A 14589-nucleotide genomic window follows, 5' to 3' on the forward strand; every position below is an offset into this window, starting at 1 on the left:
CTTGAGCACTGCATAGCTTCACGTTCGTTTTGTTCTTCATTGTTTTTTGCCAGTTCACGTAATAAAGATGATGAACCCAAACCACGCCTCATTTTGGTCCGATTCTTACAACAACGATCGTGACAAGTAGGGCCTAATGAATTTATTTCAATTGACTTTTTTCCATCTATGAACTGAAATTGTCGCATGTTGGGTATTATTTTTTTTGTTCATTATTATTTCCTTTTAGCTCCACAAAGTTGCAAATCATTTTTTTCTTAATGAGAAGACTGTAGGCTGGTGAGGTGTGACATGTGCGCGAGTTATCCTCACCAACACATGGGGCTGTATGGTCATCATCATTGGACATTGTTAAATAATGGGGTTCAAAGGGGATTTTCGAATTTTATCAAGAGAAACTTATAGTTAGTGCATACATTTTCATACGTACTGGTGCCCTGTGGGAATCAAACATACAACCCTGGCATTGCAAAAACGACGCTCTATCAACTGAACCACACAAGCCCCAGGCATGTGTAAGCCTATGTATACAGGAGCGTATGTGCTATTGATATGGCTGCTAAGCTCTTTTGCCAGGTTTGCAATAGTATATTGATTGGCTATATCATGATATAAATATCCTAACATCCATTTACATCACAGGCAACACAATTACTTTTACAATTATGTTCAGACCTATGTATACACTACTAAAATGTCAACTTTTGAAGGGATTGTTAGCAATAGTTACATGTAAGAACAACCTGTAATCATGCAGTAGGCCTACCTCAGCTTTAATATAACTGATGTACTATCATAGTGTCCAAGCTATCAGTCATTGGTTGGCTCAGGTGCAGGTTAGCAGTGCTGTCAATATTATCCCCAAGACATATACAGTAGCAGCATAAACTCCATCAAAGACTTGGCCTCTATTGGTTGGCTTCGCTATAGTTAGGCTACTCATGGTGATGTATTGGTTGACCTAGCTAACTATAGCTAGGCTACTCATGATAATGTATTGGTTGACCTAGCTAACTATAGCTAGGCTACTCATGATAATGTATTGGTTGACTTCACTATAGCTAGGCTACTCATGAAGATGTATTGGTTGTCCTAGCTAACTATAGCTAGGCTACTCATGATGACGTATTGGTTGACCTAGCTAATTATAGCTAGGCTACTCATTAAGATCTATTGCTTGTTTGTTCTATGCCTTTGAAGCTGAGTTTCTTCTGAAAATAGCTAGAAATTGTAAAGTATTATTATTATTATTATTAGCAATCTATAAAGTATTTATTTTTCATTCAATTGACTAAGCATCCCAATTGATGAAGTTATTTCACAGTTTAGTTGCAGACTTGTAATCCCATTGCACCATCTAGTGTAGGATGTGTACATTACCTGTTAATGCAGACAGACAGCCATAAACAGACACACAGATACACACACACACGGACGCCCACACACACACAAATGCAGGCTGAGTCATCCGGCAACTGTGATGTGACAGTTGATCAAGATCGTACAAAGATGTAAGAGTGTGAGAGTGTTAGGACCATCATTTATCATCCCCAATTACCCCCAGTGAGAATTCTGTACTTTAAAGGAAATTCCACCACTTTTTTACCTTATCTGTAAAAAGATAAGAAGAAAAGCTCCCATTATGATTTCATCAAAAGGTATTTCTTTTTAACTGTGATTTTGAAACAGAGGGAAATTAATAATATGAGGTAAAAAGTGATCCTTTTTAATTTGCATGACACACACAAACACAAAAACACAAACACAAAAAAACTTCACGTCATAGAAAAGTTTTAATTAATGATACCAAAAGTCAATACAAAAGTCACCATTACACATACAAAATTAGACACAGCAAAAAAACGACCAAGCTCTCATAGGTAAAGCCCATCAATACACAGTAAATTAGTTCAGTTTTATAAATAACCAAAAATACTTCAACTTGATAGGCTAAGGTAAGACAAGGTACGGTAAGGTAAGGTACTCAGGCACATAAATGTCATATATGCGCGAACAGTAAATAATTTGCAACAGAGCAAACTTCAGATTAAGTCAAGATGTCAACATGTTTCATTTAGCCCTCACTCTTTTGACAGAAAGTAGCTAGGATTTCCAAGGTTTACATTTGTTAGTAGGTAGGCCTATCCTCTACTCAAGTTTAAAAAAAATACTTTTTAATGTATTTTTCATACAATACATAAACTAGTTATTGTAAAAAAAAAAAGAATATAAACTCAAATAGCATCGCTGTAATGCACACAGGTTTTAGATTATGGCTTTTATATGTTTATTCATCAAAATGTTTCATGAACATAGCAGCCTCCATTATAGAGATAGCAAGCTCACAGATTTAGCCTGAAACTTTGTAATAATTCTTTAGATGTTGTTTACAACAACTTTATTTGTCAAATTACAAATTATAATAGATTACAGGGTCTTTAAACATTTCATAAAAAAATACAAACAAATTTGCTAAACAAATTGAGGGGTGACCATGAAAAAGAAATGGTGCAAAAACACTACATTTTGGGGTGACCAATCAGAAAGTCTGGTGCAAAGAATGCATAATTTTGGGGTGACCAATCAAAAAGTATGGTGCAAAAACAATCAACACCAGGGGGCAGTATATGGTAAGAAAATGTACCATCAGCATTGCCCAAGTGGAGTACCAACCCTTTATTCCTGTGTACTTCTGTGAGCAATGCAGAATTCTTTACATTGGATTTTTTGTATTGCTATTTGGCTCAGAATCCAACCAATGCCAACCAAAGCCATCCAAATGTAGGAGCAATTACTATCATTCTTTAAAGGGATAGTGAAGCATTTTTTCATGCTAGCTGTTCCTGTAGCTGTTCCTGTAGACTTCCAGTCATTGTGCCAACGCTAGTTAGCAATTGCTCCAGAACCTACCTTCAAACTGCCTGCAGAGACATACAAATGGTATCCATGAGTTCATCTGACTCTGGGTAAGTACAAAAAGGCCAAAATGTTGTACTATCCCTTTAAAGCAAAATGGAGCCCATGACATAACAAGCAGAATGTGAGAAGAACAGAATGAATACGTTTTTTCCCCTCTAAAGCCGGTTTATACCTGCTGCTAATATGGGTCCTGTGTCCTGATCTTGTCCACTTTCTGATTCTTCCCAAATTTTCAGAAATGTAGTCTCTTATCCGTCCACTGTGCATGCATTGTGACCAGATTTCCTGGCCCCTCCCTGTATGCAAATTATTTCACAGCTATTCCTTCAAAATAATATTTATTTATTTATTTTAAGACACATATTGATGACATAAGTCAATGGTGCCATCTGTCCAGATTCGTCTACACAGATATTTCCAAACCCAACGTGTGCCTGACTACCTAAGAAGCTGGTCAGGAAGATTCGATCACAATCAGATCACAGTCTTATAACTGTCTACACCTGTCTAAAAATGTGGGGACAGTCAAAATGTGGACAAGATCAGGACAAAGGACCAGGTTAGAATCAGGTATAAACTGGGCTTGATAAAAGTCATGAAAGGATGCACATGAGTATCTTTGCTATATACATGTTAAGAGGTACTTCCTGTTTCCGTGACTAATGGGAAACACTGTAAAATGTGATCTTCCTGAGATTGGAAAGATTTGCTGTTTTTCTTTGAGATTTATGCATCAACTCCAGACTGTTTGATTGCCTGCCTGCTGCCATGTTGGGTCAATAGTTTGGTCCTTTACTGAAAGGATCCCTGCTCCTCATCATGACACCGTAACACATGGATAGATGACACACCCCCGGCTGGCCCGGGACCCCAGGGTTACCTCTCTTACCCTCCTCCCCGTTTAAGCCAGGGGGTCCTGGCTTCCCTGGATGACCTGGTTTACTGTACCCCTGGGGACCCATTTGACCTGGGAAAGTAGACAATTACAAATTAGATGTTTCTCTTGTGGTTCCAAAACATGTCCTACTGGTTTGCCAACAATTCCTAATCCTGTTATTTGATCACTTTTGATTGAAAAAGGGTAGCTAAGGTCCCAGAAGGCTTACTATGTGTTTATCTGCAGAAGAGGGAAAAGGGTCGCAATAGATCTGAAATGAATCCCAGAAAGTACTATCCAACAGCTTGGACTGAGGACATGATTGGACACTATGCAGTGACTCAGATGCATCAATCTTAAGAACATTCTCCTGATTCCATTTCTATCTTAACTAAATAACTGAATAGACATAACTGCACTGAGTGTACAAAACATACAGAACACCTTCCTAATATTGAGTTGCACCCTTCCTTTTGCCCTCAGAACAGCCTAATTTTTTTGACACAAACCGGTGCACCTGGCACCTACTACCATACCCCGTTCAAAGGCACTTGCATCTTTTGTCTTGCCCATTCACCCTGTGAATGGTACACATACACAATCCATTTCTCAATTGTCTCAAGGCTTAAAAATACTTCTTTAACCTGTCTCCTTCCCTTCATCTACACTGATTGAAGTGGATTTAACAGGTGACATCAATAAGGGATCTTAGTCTATCTCATGGAAAGAGTAGGTGTTCATAATGTTTCGTATACTCAGTGTAAATTGCATATATCCAATTGAATGAACAGTAGCGTACCATACATAGTAAACATGTATTATATTCTTATTATTACCTGGAGGCCCTGGTGTTCCCGGATCTCCAATCTCTGTTCTTCCTTGACTGCCCTTCTCACCCTTTAATCCAGGATCTCCTGGAAACACAAATAGAATGCTATGTGTTCCAGACAGTACAAATATAATGCAATGTGTTCCAGATAGAACAAATAGAATGCAATGTGTTCCAGACAGTACAAATATAATGCAATGTGTTCCAGACAATATAAATAGAATGCAATGTGTTCCAGACAGTACAAATGGAATGCAATGTGTTTCAGATAGAACAAATAGAATGCAATGTGTTCCAGACAGTAGAAATATAATGCAATGTGTTCCAGACAATACAAATAGAATGCAATGTGTTCCAGACAGTACAAATAGAATGCAATGTGTTCCAGACAGTACAAATAGAATGCAATGTGTTCCAGATAGAACAAATAGACTGCAATGTGTTCCAGACAGTAGAAATATAATGCAATGTGTTCCAGACAATACAAATAGAATGCAATGTGTTCCAGACAGTACAAATATAATGCAATGTGTTCCAGATAGAACAAATAGAATGCAATGTGTTCCAGACAGTACAAATATAATGCAATGTGTTCCAGACAATACAAATAGAATGCAATGTGTTCCAGACAGTACAAATGGAATGCAATGTGTTTCAGATAGAACAAATAGAATGCAATGTGTTCCAGACAGTAGAAATATAATGCAATGTGTTCCAGACAATACAAATAGAATGCAATGTGTTCCAGACAGTACAAATAGAATGCAATGTGTTCCAGACAGTACAAATAGAATGCAATGTGTTCCAGATAGAACAAATAGACTGCAATGTGTTCCAGACAGTAGAAATATAATGCAATGTGTTCCAGACAATACAAATAGAATGCAATGTGTTCCAGACAGTACAAATATAATGCAATGTGTTCCAGACAGTACAAATAGAATGCAATGTGTTCCAGATAGAACAAATAGAATGCAATGTGTTCCAGATAGAACAAATAGAATGTAATGTGTTCCAGCTAGAACAAATAGAATGCAATGTGTTCCAGATAGAACAAATAGAATGCAATGTGTTCCAGACAGTGTAAATAGAATGCAATGTGTTCCAGATAGAACAAATAGAATGTAATGTGTTCCAGATAGAACAAATAGACTGCAATGTGTTCCAGATAGAAAATAATAGAATGCAATGTGTTCCAGACAGTACAAATATAATGCAATGTGTTCCAGATAGAACACATAGAATGCAATGTGTTCCAGACAGTACAAATAGAATGCAATGTGTTCCAGATAGAACACATAGAATGCAATGTGTTCCAGATAGAACACATAGAATGCAATGTGTTCCAGACAGTACAAATATAATGCAATGTGTTCCAGATAGAACACATAGAATGTAATGTGTTCCAGACAGTACAAATAGAATGTAATGTGTTCCAGGCAGTACAAATATAATGCAATGTGTTCCAGATAGAACACATAGAATGCAATGTGTTCCAGACAGTACAAATAGAATGCAATGTGTTCCAGACAGTACAAATAGAATGCAGTGTGTTCCAGACAGTACAAACACATTTTAAAATCTTATTTGACTAAAGGAAAAAGCTAGGCCTATGTTTATATTCTACTCTACTGTTTACCTGTACATACTGCACAGATTAATTGAGTCCTAAAGCCTATTTATTACCTTTCAAGCCAAGCATCCCAGGATGCCCAGGTCGACCTGGATGGCCTGGCTGTCCACTGGAACCAGGGTTCCCAGGAAAGCCTGTAGATCCTTGGGGCCCAACCGGGCCTGGTGCCCCCGGAGTCCCATCCCTGGTCTGACAGTGGTCACAGTTACTCAGCTGCTGGTTACTGAGAAGTAGTGAAGGCATCTCCACTGGGATGAAAACACAATGGAGAGGGCTCAGATATAGGTGTACTATACAGAATACAGCAATGATCAAACATAATCAATACTCACATCTAAGTACCTCTCTGCATATTTCCTGAATTATTTGCTTGGACATCTCCCTTCCCTGTGGAAATGTGACATGATTGATGGCATCATGCAAAATGTATGAGTCAATTAATACAAATGGCATAGACATTGATGGAACAGTGAACGATTGTTGTTGAAAAGTGACATGTTGAGTAGTTGTTGATGACCAAGGATGGTCAGTGTACTGGTGATTGTACTGGTGAGGTACATACAGGTCTCCCCTCTAGTCCAGGTGGCCCAAGAGGGCCAACGTCCCCGCTCTGTCCTCGAGGCCCAGGCGGGCCTGTCTGCCCAGATAGTCCTGGCTGGCCTTGGTGACCTCCCAGTCCCCTCTGACCGGGGTCTCCTGTTGTCCCTTTCTGGCTTCCACAAGAGCATAGTATAAGTACACACACACTGCTCTAGATGGTGATGTATGCTTGGCTATTCAGGGCTACAGCTACTTACAGTAGTCAATGACAAACTTACCTCTCCTTTTTGTCCCGATGAGCCATTAGAGCCCTGTCAATCAAAGTCATAATGGCTGATTATTAGTAATGTTCATTAATTATAATGTAATTGGAATTGAATGAGATGGAAATACAACTAACTTCCATATCCTCTAGATGTGGATAAAGGGAAAACATGCTGTTTAAATTGATATTGTCAATGGAAAAGTGATCGTCAGAAGTCAATTTGAGAGTTGTTCTGATACTTCCAAATTCACAATCCAATTTCTGTACATGAATGTATTAGATCAGTGCTAGTCTATAATATGAAATAAATACATTGTGACAAGAGGAAAATATTCACATTTACAAATTATTTAGGCTATTGAAGAACCACTATAATGTGGTGAGAAAGGTTTCTGTAGCACTATAATGTGGTGAGAAAAGTCTACTGTAGCACTTGCAAGCAGTAAATATTATGTAACTGGGCTTCCGAGGCCACTGGACAATCAACTGTCCAATTGGTCAAAATGCTCTTGTATAGCCATTATAGAATTCATTCATTATTGTAAAAAATGTTTTTGATGTAATCATAGGAAGGGGAACTTACATGATTCCCTGGAATTCCCATATCTCCCTTTTCACCTCTCAATCCCTGTAGAGAAAATTAAACTAGCAATTATGGTTTTTGTTTTTAGTCATTCTGTTTGTGATTAAATGTAAGGTCTTCAGTAATCAAATTAGTGAGATTTTACAAGAAGGTTGTTGCTATGTCCATGACAGTCAGTTTAATGATATTTCCATCCAGAGACTTAGTACAAGTGACTTCTTAATTAACCGCAGTTCTGTGGTGACATTGTCATTTGACTCAATACGCTTCCTAGTTTCCCCCCAAAAGATCATAGCTGTCCCTGTTTTCCATTACTTTTGAATTAAGCGGTTGTTCAACATGATTCCACTCTGGCTAAATGAAAGCAACCACATTTGGAAGGAGGTAGTGAGCCAAGCATCCGATTATACTTGAAGCAGTCTTTTGTACATGGAAAATGTAGCAACCTGTATATACAGTACCAGTCAAAGGTTTGGACACACCTACTCATTCAATGTTTTTTCTTTATTTTTTACTATTTTCTACATTGTAGAATAATACTGAAGATATCAAAACTCTAAAATAACACATGTGGAATCATGTAGTAACCAAAAAAGTGTTAAACAAATCAAAATATATTTTATATTTGAGATTCCTCAAAGTAGCCACCCTTTGCCTCGATGACAGATTTGCACACTTTTGGCATTCTCTCAACCAGCTTCATGAGGTAGTCACCTATAATGCATTTCAATTAACAGGTGTGCCTTGTTAAAAGTTAATTTGTGGAATTTCTTTCCTTCTTAATGCGTTTGAGCCAATAAGTTATGTTGTGACATGGTAGGGGTGGTATACAAAGGTATCCCTTTTGGTAAAAGACCAAGTCCATATTATGGCAAGAACAGCTCAAATAAGCAAAGAGAAAAGACAATCCATCATTACTTTAAGACATGAAGGTCAGTCAATACAGAAAATGTAAATAACTTTGAAAGTTTCTTCAAGTGCAGTCGCAAAACTATCAAGCGCTATGATGAAACTGGCTCTCATGAGGACCGCCACAGGAAAGGAAGACCCAGAGTTACCTCTGCTGCAGAGGATAAGTTCATTAGAGTTACCAGCTTCAGAAATGGCAGCCCAAATAAATGCTTCACAGAGTTCAAGTAACAGCCACATCTCAACATCAACTGTTCAGAGGAGCCTGCGTGAATCAGGCCTCCATAGTCGAATTGCTGCAAAGAAACCACAATTAAGGGACACCAATAAGAAGAAGAGACATGCTTGGGCCAAGAAACATGAGCAATGGACGTTAGACCGGTGGAAATCTGTCCTTTGGTCTGATGAGTCCAAATTTGAGATTTTTGGTTCCAACCGCTGTGTCTTTGTGAGACGGAGAGTAGGTGAACAGATGATCTCTGCATGTGTGATTCCCACCGTGAAGCATGGAGGAGGAGGTGTGATGGTGTGGGGGTGCTTTGCTTGTGACACTGTCTGTGATTTATTTAGAATTCAAGGCAAACTTAACCAGCATGGCTACCACAGCATTCTGCAGCGATACATCATCCCATCTGGTTAGCGCTTAGTGGAACTATCATTTGTTTGTCAACAGGACAATGACCCAACACACCTCCAAGCTGTGTAAAGGCTATTTGACCAAGAAGGAGAGTGATGGAGTGCTGCATCAGATGACCTGACCTCCGCAATCACCCGACTTCAACCCAATTGAGATGGTTTGGGGTGAGTTGGACCGCAGAGTGAAGGAAAAGCATCCAACAAGTACTCAGCATATGTAGGAAGTCCTTTAAGACTGTTGGAAAAACATTCCAGGTGAAGCTGGTTGAGAGAATGCCAAGAGTGTGCAAAGCTGTTATCAAGGCAAAGGGTGGCTCCTTTGAAGAATCTAAAATATATTTTGATTTGTTTAACACTTTTTTGGTTACTATATGATTTCACATGTGTTATTTCATAGTTTTGATGTCTTTACTATTTTTCTACAATGTTGAAAATAGTAAAAATAAAGAAAAACCCTTGAATGGGTAGGTTTGTCCAAACTTTTGACTGGTACTGTATGTTTCCCAAAGCAACCTCCGGTCCATAAGTCAAATGAAGGTTTCAATATGTTCATCAGTTACAGTATATTACATTTCATTTTGTTGCTGTTTACCATTATTTGCTCTCTTGGACTGAACAGCATGGCAAAATATAACTAAACTATGCTTTAAATGTCTGGAATTCCATCTGAAATCCTCTGAGAGGACAGACGCTCCATACAAAGAATCAAGGGCAGCTAATGGATTTGAATTGTCATCAGGAGTTATTAAATGTTGCGAATACCTCCCCTCCTCGTTCACCTGGATCTCCCCTTTGTCCCTGGTGAGATAGAAATTACACAACAATCACGTGTTATGATATTGTTACAATATTGTTACAATAGGAGAATACAGAGTTACAGTTACAAATGTTCAAACTTCAGCTGCATCAAGTCCATGGAACATGCTATGGATATGCCAGATGACAGTATGTTAAACATTCTACAAGCCTCTTGTAGTGTTTCCCTGTTTTTTGAAAATATATTTTGTTGTAAGATTGCAAGTTGTCCTGAAGTGGTAGAAATTAAACGAAAGGCAAACTAAAAAGTACTGTTTATGATACGGTAAGCTAGATGTAATTGTCTCTAGGGTGGAAGTTCAAATAATGTCTGTGAAACAGTTCCTGTAAAAAATACTGTTATTGATCAATGATGTATTTTATTGCATTTGAGTAACCCTCACCTGTAAATTGCAGTCCTTGGGGTAATTTATTTATGTCATCCTATGAAAGGCTTGCTTGGAAGCTGTGGTATAAATTATTATTCTTTATTGAAGTTAATGGAGGTAAATCTGGAAACACAGCTCACTATAAAGTAGTTTTCTGGCTCCTAATTCTTCATCAAAATGCAACGTCAGTGTTTTTCCTCGCTCATTAAATAAACAAAATGTGATCGGGATGGCAACACTGAAAACATTTGCAGAAAACATTCTTAATGCTTAATCCCAGCTCATTCGTACACTACGCCTCAGAAAAATAAATAATTATACCAATTTCAAAAGAACCTATTTGAGCAGAACATTTAGTGAAAATTAGTATAATTGCTAATTCCAATAATTCCAATAATTGCTAAGTAGGTAAATCCCTATTGAACAGTATAGACACAGTAATTTCACAGCAGTTAAGAGTGATTTTTTAGGAGACTGTCCTCTCCCTAATAACTACCTTAGGTCCTGTCAGGCCTGGCATTCCTGGGTGTCCTGGCTGACCTGTTCCACCATGGTCACCTGACTTGCCCTGGAATACCATTCATTCAATCAGCATTATACTGTACATGTACATTTGAGTCATTTAGCAGACACTCTTATTACAGCGACTTACAAGTCTTAAGATAGCTGGGTGAGACAACCACATATCTGTACATAGTAAGAACCCACAGTAAGGACACTTTGTCTCTTAGATGTTCTGTAACTTACGTCGCACTGTAGGGGTTCATCAATGACTCACACAGCCCTCTTAAAACAAATCTAAATTACGGAATCACCTTTACATTCATAATAGACACAATATCAACTGATATAAAACTTAAAATGTTGACCTCCTGTCCTGGAACCCCTGGTTGACCTGGAAGTCCACTTTCACCTTTGCTGCCCTTTATTTGAGAAAAAATTATTAGTTGAAGGAGGTACTTCATAAAATACATAGAAGATGCTGATTTGTAAATACAATTCTGCTTGTAAATCATGAAATACTGCTGTGAAAAAAAGGCATTGTTGAAAGGCATTGTTTCCACATTGGCAGAGACCACATTCAAGGTAAGTGCTGCATATGTCGGCTCAATCAGAAATTACATTTAAATGTCAAGCGTGCTATTGTAACAGGGTTATATCGGTGATTCCCCTTGCCACTTTATTGTTAAGCCAATAGGTTTTTGGTTTTAGTTTTGTCTTGCCTTCACCTACTCAACATGGCATCTTATTGGCTGGTTTGCGTAGCTTGCTTACGAGGGGGGATGTTTCAGTTAGAATCGTCCCAGTGAACAAGCACCAAACCAGCGGTAAGTTGTTGGTTGCAAAGCACTGTACGTCAAAAGTGATTTTTATACTCCCAAGTGATGATTTAAATGTACAATTTATATCAATTTGTTTGTAAATGTTATTCGAACATCACACGTAAGATGCAGCGTTTTTTGGTGAATATTTGTCGTGCATTTTGTTGTAGAGAATAATACTAGCTAGCAACTTACTGTGTCTGGTGGGGTGGTTCGTATATTTTGTACAGTGCGTGAGTGCAGAGTTGGATGGTGAGCCGTGCATTGCATGACGTGACATTTTGTGCTGTTTCTATCAGGTACATTGTTCAAAATATTATATTGTATATTGTAATTGTTGTATTATTTTGGTAACTACATTGCTCAGTGAACAAGCACCAAACCAGCGTGCGTGAGTGCAGAGTTGGATGGTGAGCCGTGCATTGCATGACGTGACATTTTGTGCTGTTTCTATCAGGTACATTGTTCAAAATATTATATTGTATATTGTAATTGTTGTATTATTTTGGTAACTACATTGCTCAGTGAACAAGCACCAAACCAGCGTGCGTGAGTGCAGAGTTGGATGGTGAGCCGTGCATTGCATGACGTGACATTTTGTGCTGTTTCTATCAGGTACATTGTTCAAAATATTATATTGTATATTGTAATTGTTGTATTATTTTGGTAACTACATTGCTCAGTGAACAAGCACCAAACCAGCGTGCGTGAGTGCAGAGTTGGATGGTGAGCCGTGCATTGCATGACGTGAAATTTTGTGCTGTTTCTATCAGAATAAAGCTCCATGACTGGTGCTACAAGTTGGAGTTCGTGTCGATGATTGATTGTACACAACGCAAGAAGAGTACTGTTACACTATTACATTATCTAGCGCTGATCAGATTTAAACCCAGCCCTAGTTTGTGTTTTTTCTTTTTCTAAACAAATATCCTCTCCCTAATAAATGCTGTTTGAAACTAGGACATTAATATGAAAACCCTGCTCATGTCCAGAAACTACTATTTCACTCCTGTGCCATTAACCAATAAACATTGACTCTTGTTAAACAGATATCAGCTAATGAAAAGTGATTGGGAGACAGAGAGTCGAGACCAGAGTACCAGACCGCTTTTGATTTCCATCCCAAAATTCCACTGGCGAAGGCAATAGTAGTCAACTTGTATCACCATTTCATTTGGCGTCTCTAGTATAACCATGGCACTGCTCTAAACAACATACTCGCTAGAAATTATATCACTGCAGAAAATGCTAACCCAAGCACTATATGCATCTACAATAATGCAGAGTTTTGTTGCATGTCTCGGTAGGCCTATACAGTGGCACTCTAACACGACTAGAGGAACGGATTTCACACACCAATAGACAAGGGCTGATATGCACAGCACAACTATAAACCCTTTTAAGGACAGATGAGGTAATGTAGCCGGCAATATTTTGAATTTCATAACACTGCTCAATGTCATTAAGGGTTTTAAAGTTCCTCTGTGTGGTCATCACTGCCTCTAGTGGTGGTGTTGCAGGAGACGGGAGTAATTGAGATCTTCTGGCCAGAACACTCAAATTGGTCCAACACAGTACAGATGTAGGATCTTAATTTGTGCCAGTTTGCTACAGCAGGAAAATACCTATTAAACCAATTATAATTCATGGACATTTTTGTATGAGGTGATGGGTTTTTTGTTAGATTAAGTCTGAAATTTAAAGGTGGAAATGACAAACTTTAGAAGCCTTTTTTAAGTTAAAATACACTAAAAGTTAGCATTTTCTGCTGTGCAGGAACATTCTAAGCAACAAAACAGTGATCAAATTAAGATCCTACATTTGTACCTGTATTGGTTCACATCATTTCAATGCTAATATGGTGTATTAAGGTATATGTTTGAGCAATCTTTACTACTACTATTGACTATATTTACACAAGTTATTGAGATGTTCTCAGCACCCCATGAAAAGTGCATTTTACTAGTTCTGCAAATAGTACTCACATGGACATTGGGCAAAGGAAAATCGACATAATCCGTGATTGACATAATCCCATTGACAAGATGTTACATTTCTGGAAGAGAACAGAAACCACTGGTACCTTAGGTCCAGGTTGTCCCGATGATCCACGTTCACCAGGCAATCCATTGTCCCCCTAAATAAGAAAAACAAGACAACATCAGTTTCGATGTTCCCGGTATCTCTACACATCTGTATTTGTATTTATTATGGATCATTGAGTATGTGTGGAAATTCCTTAGAACTTTGCTCCATACATATGTAAAATATACTACTGTAAGTGTGACCCTGAATACATTTGGACAAATTGAAACTGGATCTATTGGTGGCAGCCAACTTACAGATGTTCCAGTCGAACCTTTGGCTCCCTTCGGTCCTGGCAAACCATCTTCACCCTGTAATTATAGAATCATATAATTAATAACATTGGTAGTCACTTTTCTATGCTGTAATTTAACGCAGCAGTTGTTCAATTTGGAAATATTTTTTGCGAAGAAATACAAGTATAACAACTTCCCTGATTGATTGCATGTGTGCTCTTTCTCTCTGTCACTTATGACATCTTTATTAAACTTTATGTATTTCAATATCAAAACTTGAACCATAGTTTATAAAAGTCTAATGTTATGGGGATAGGGTACTGGGTCCTCAGAGGACTTTTGAAAATGTACTTATTTGTGGGCAAGACTGAAGTCTTCAAATTCTAGTAATCCCGAAATAATTTGTGGATTTTCCAAAATCCATCACCCGCACTTATATTTTTGTCATTTAACAGATGCTAAAATCTTATCCAGAGCGACTTACAAGAACAATTAGGGTTCAGTGCCTTGCTCAAGGGCACAGCGGCAGATCTTTCACCTAGTCGACTCAGGGATTCAAACCAACAATTTT

General features: G+C 38.1%; 1 protein-coding gene across 4 annotated transcripts in view; it reads right to left on the minus strand.

Annotated features, from left to right (window-relative positions):
* Positions 1 to 1774: 1774 nt before the first annotated feature.
* Positions 1775 to 14589, minus strand: part of col21a1 (collagen, type XXI, alpha 1) — a 47501-nt gene continuing 34686 nt past the window's right edge. For 3 of the 4 annotated variants that reach the window (XM_071409148.1, XM_071409149.1, XM_071409150.1), the window contains exons 18-29: positions 14040 to 14093; positions 13781 to 13834; positions 11245 to 11298; positions 10872 to 10943; positions 9954 to 9989; positions 7647 to 7691; positions 7077 to 7109; positions 6821 to 6967; positions 6591 to 6645; positions 6312 to 6506; positions 4633 to 4710; positions 1775 to 3886 (exon numbers count right to left, since the gene is read on the minus strand). In XM_071409148.1, the coding sequence (XP_071265249.1) occupies positions 3696 to 3886; positions 4633 to 4710; positions 6312 to 6506; positions 6591 to 6645; positions 6821 to 6967; positions 7077 to 7109; positions 7647 to 7691; positions 9954 to 9989; positions 10872 to 10943; positions 11245 to 11298; positions 13781 to 13834; positions 14040 to 14093 (1014 nt within the window). In that variant the 3' untranslated portion in view covers positions 1775 to 3695. Of the gene's footprint in view, positions 3887 to 4632; positions 4711 to 6311; positions 6507 to 6590; positions 6646 to 6820; positions 6972 to 7076; positions 7110 to 7646; positions 7692 to 9953; positions 9990 to 10871; positions 10944 to 11244; positions 11299 to 13780; positions 13835 to 14039; positions 14094 to 14589 lie in introns of those variants that run through there. The other variant, XM_071409151.1, reaches the window with a different exon arrangement.

The sequence above is a fragment of the Salvelinus alpinus genome, chromosome 7 (assembly GCF_045679555.1).
Source record: "Salvelinus alpinus chromosome 7, SLU_Salpinus.1, whole genome shotgun sequence".
NCBI lineage: Eukaryota > Metazoa > Chordata > Actinopteri > Salmoniformes > Salmonidae > Salvelinus > Salvelinus alpinus.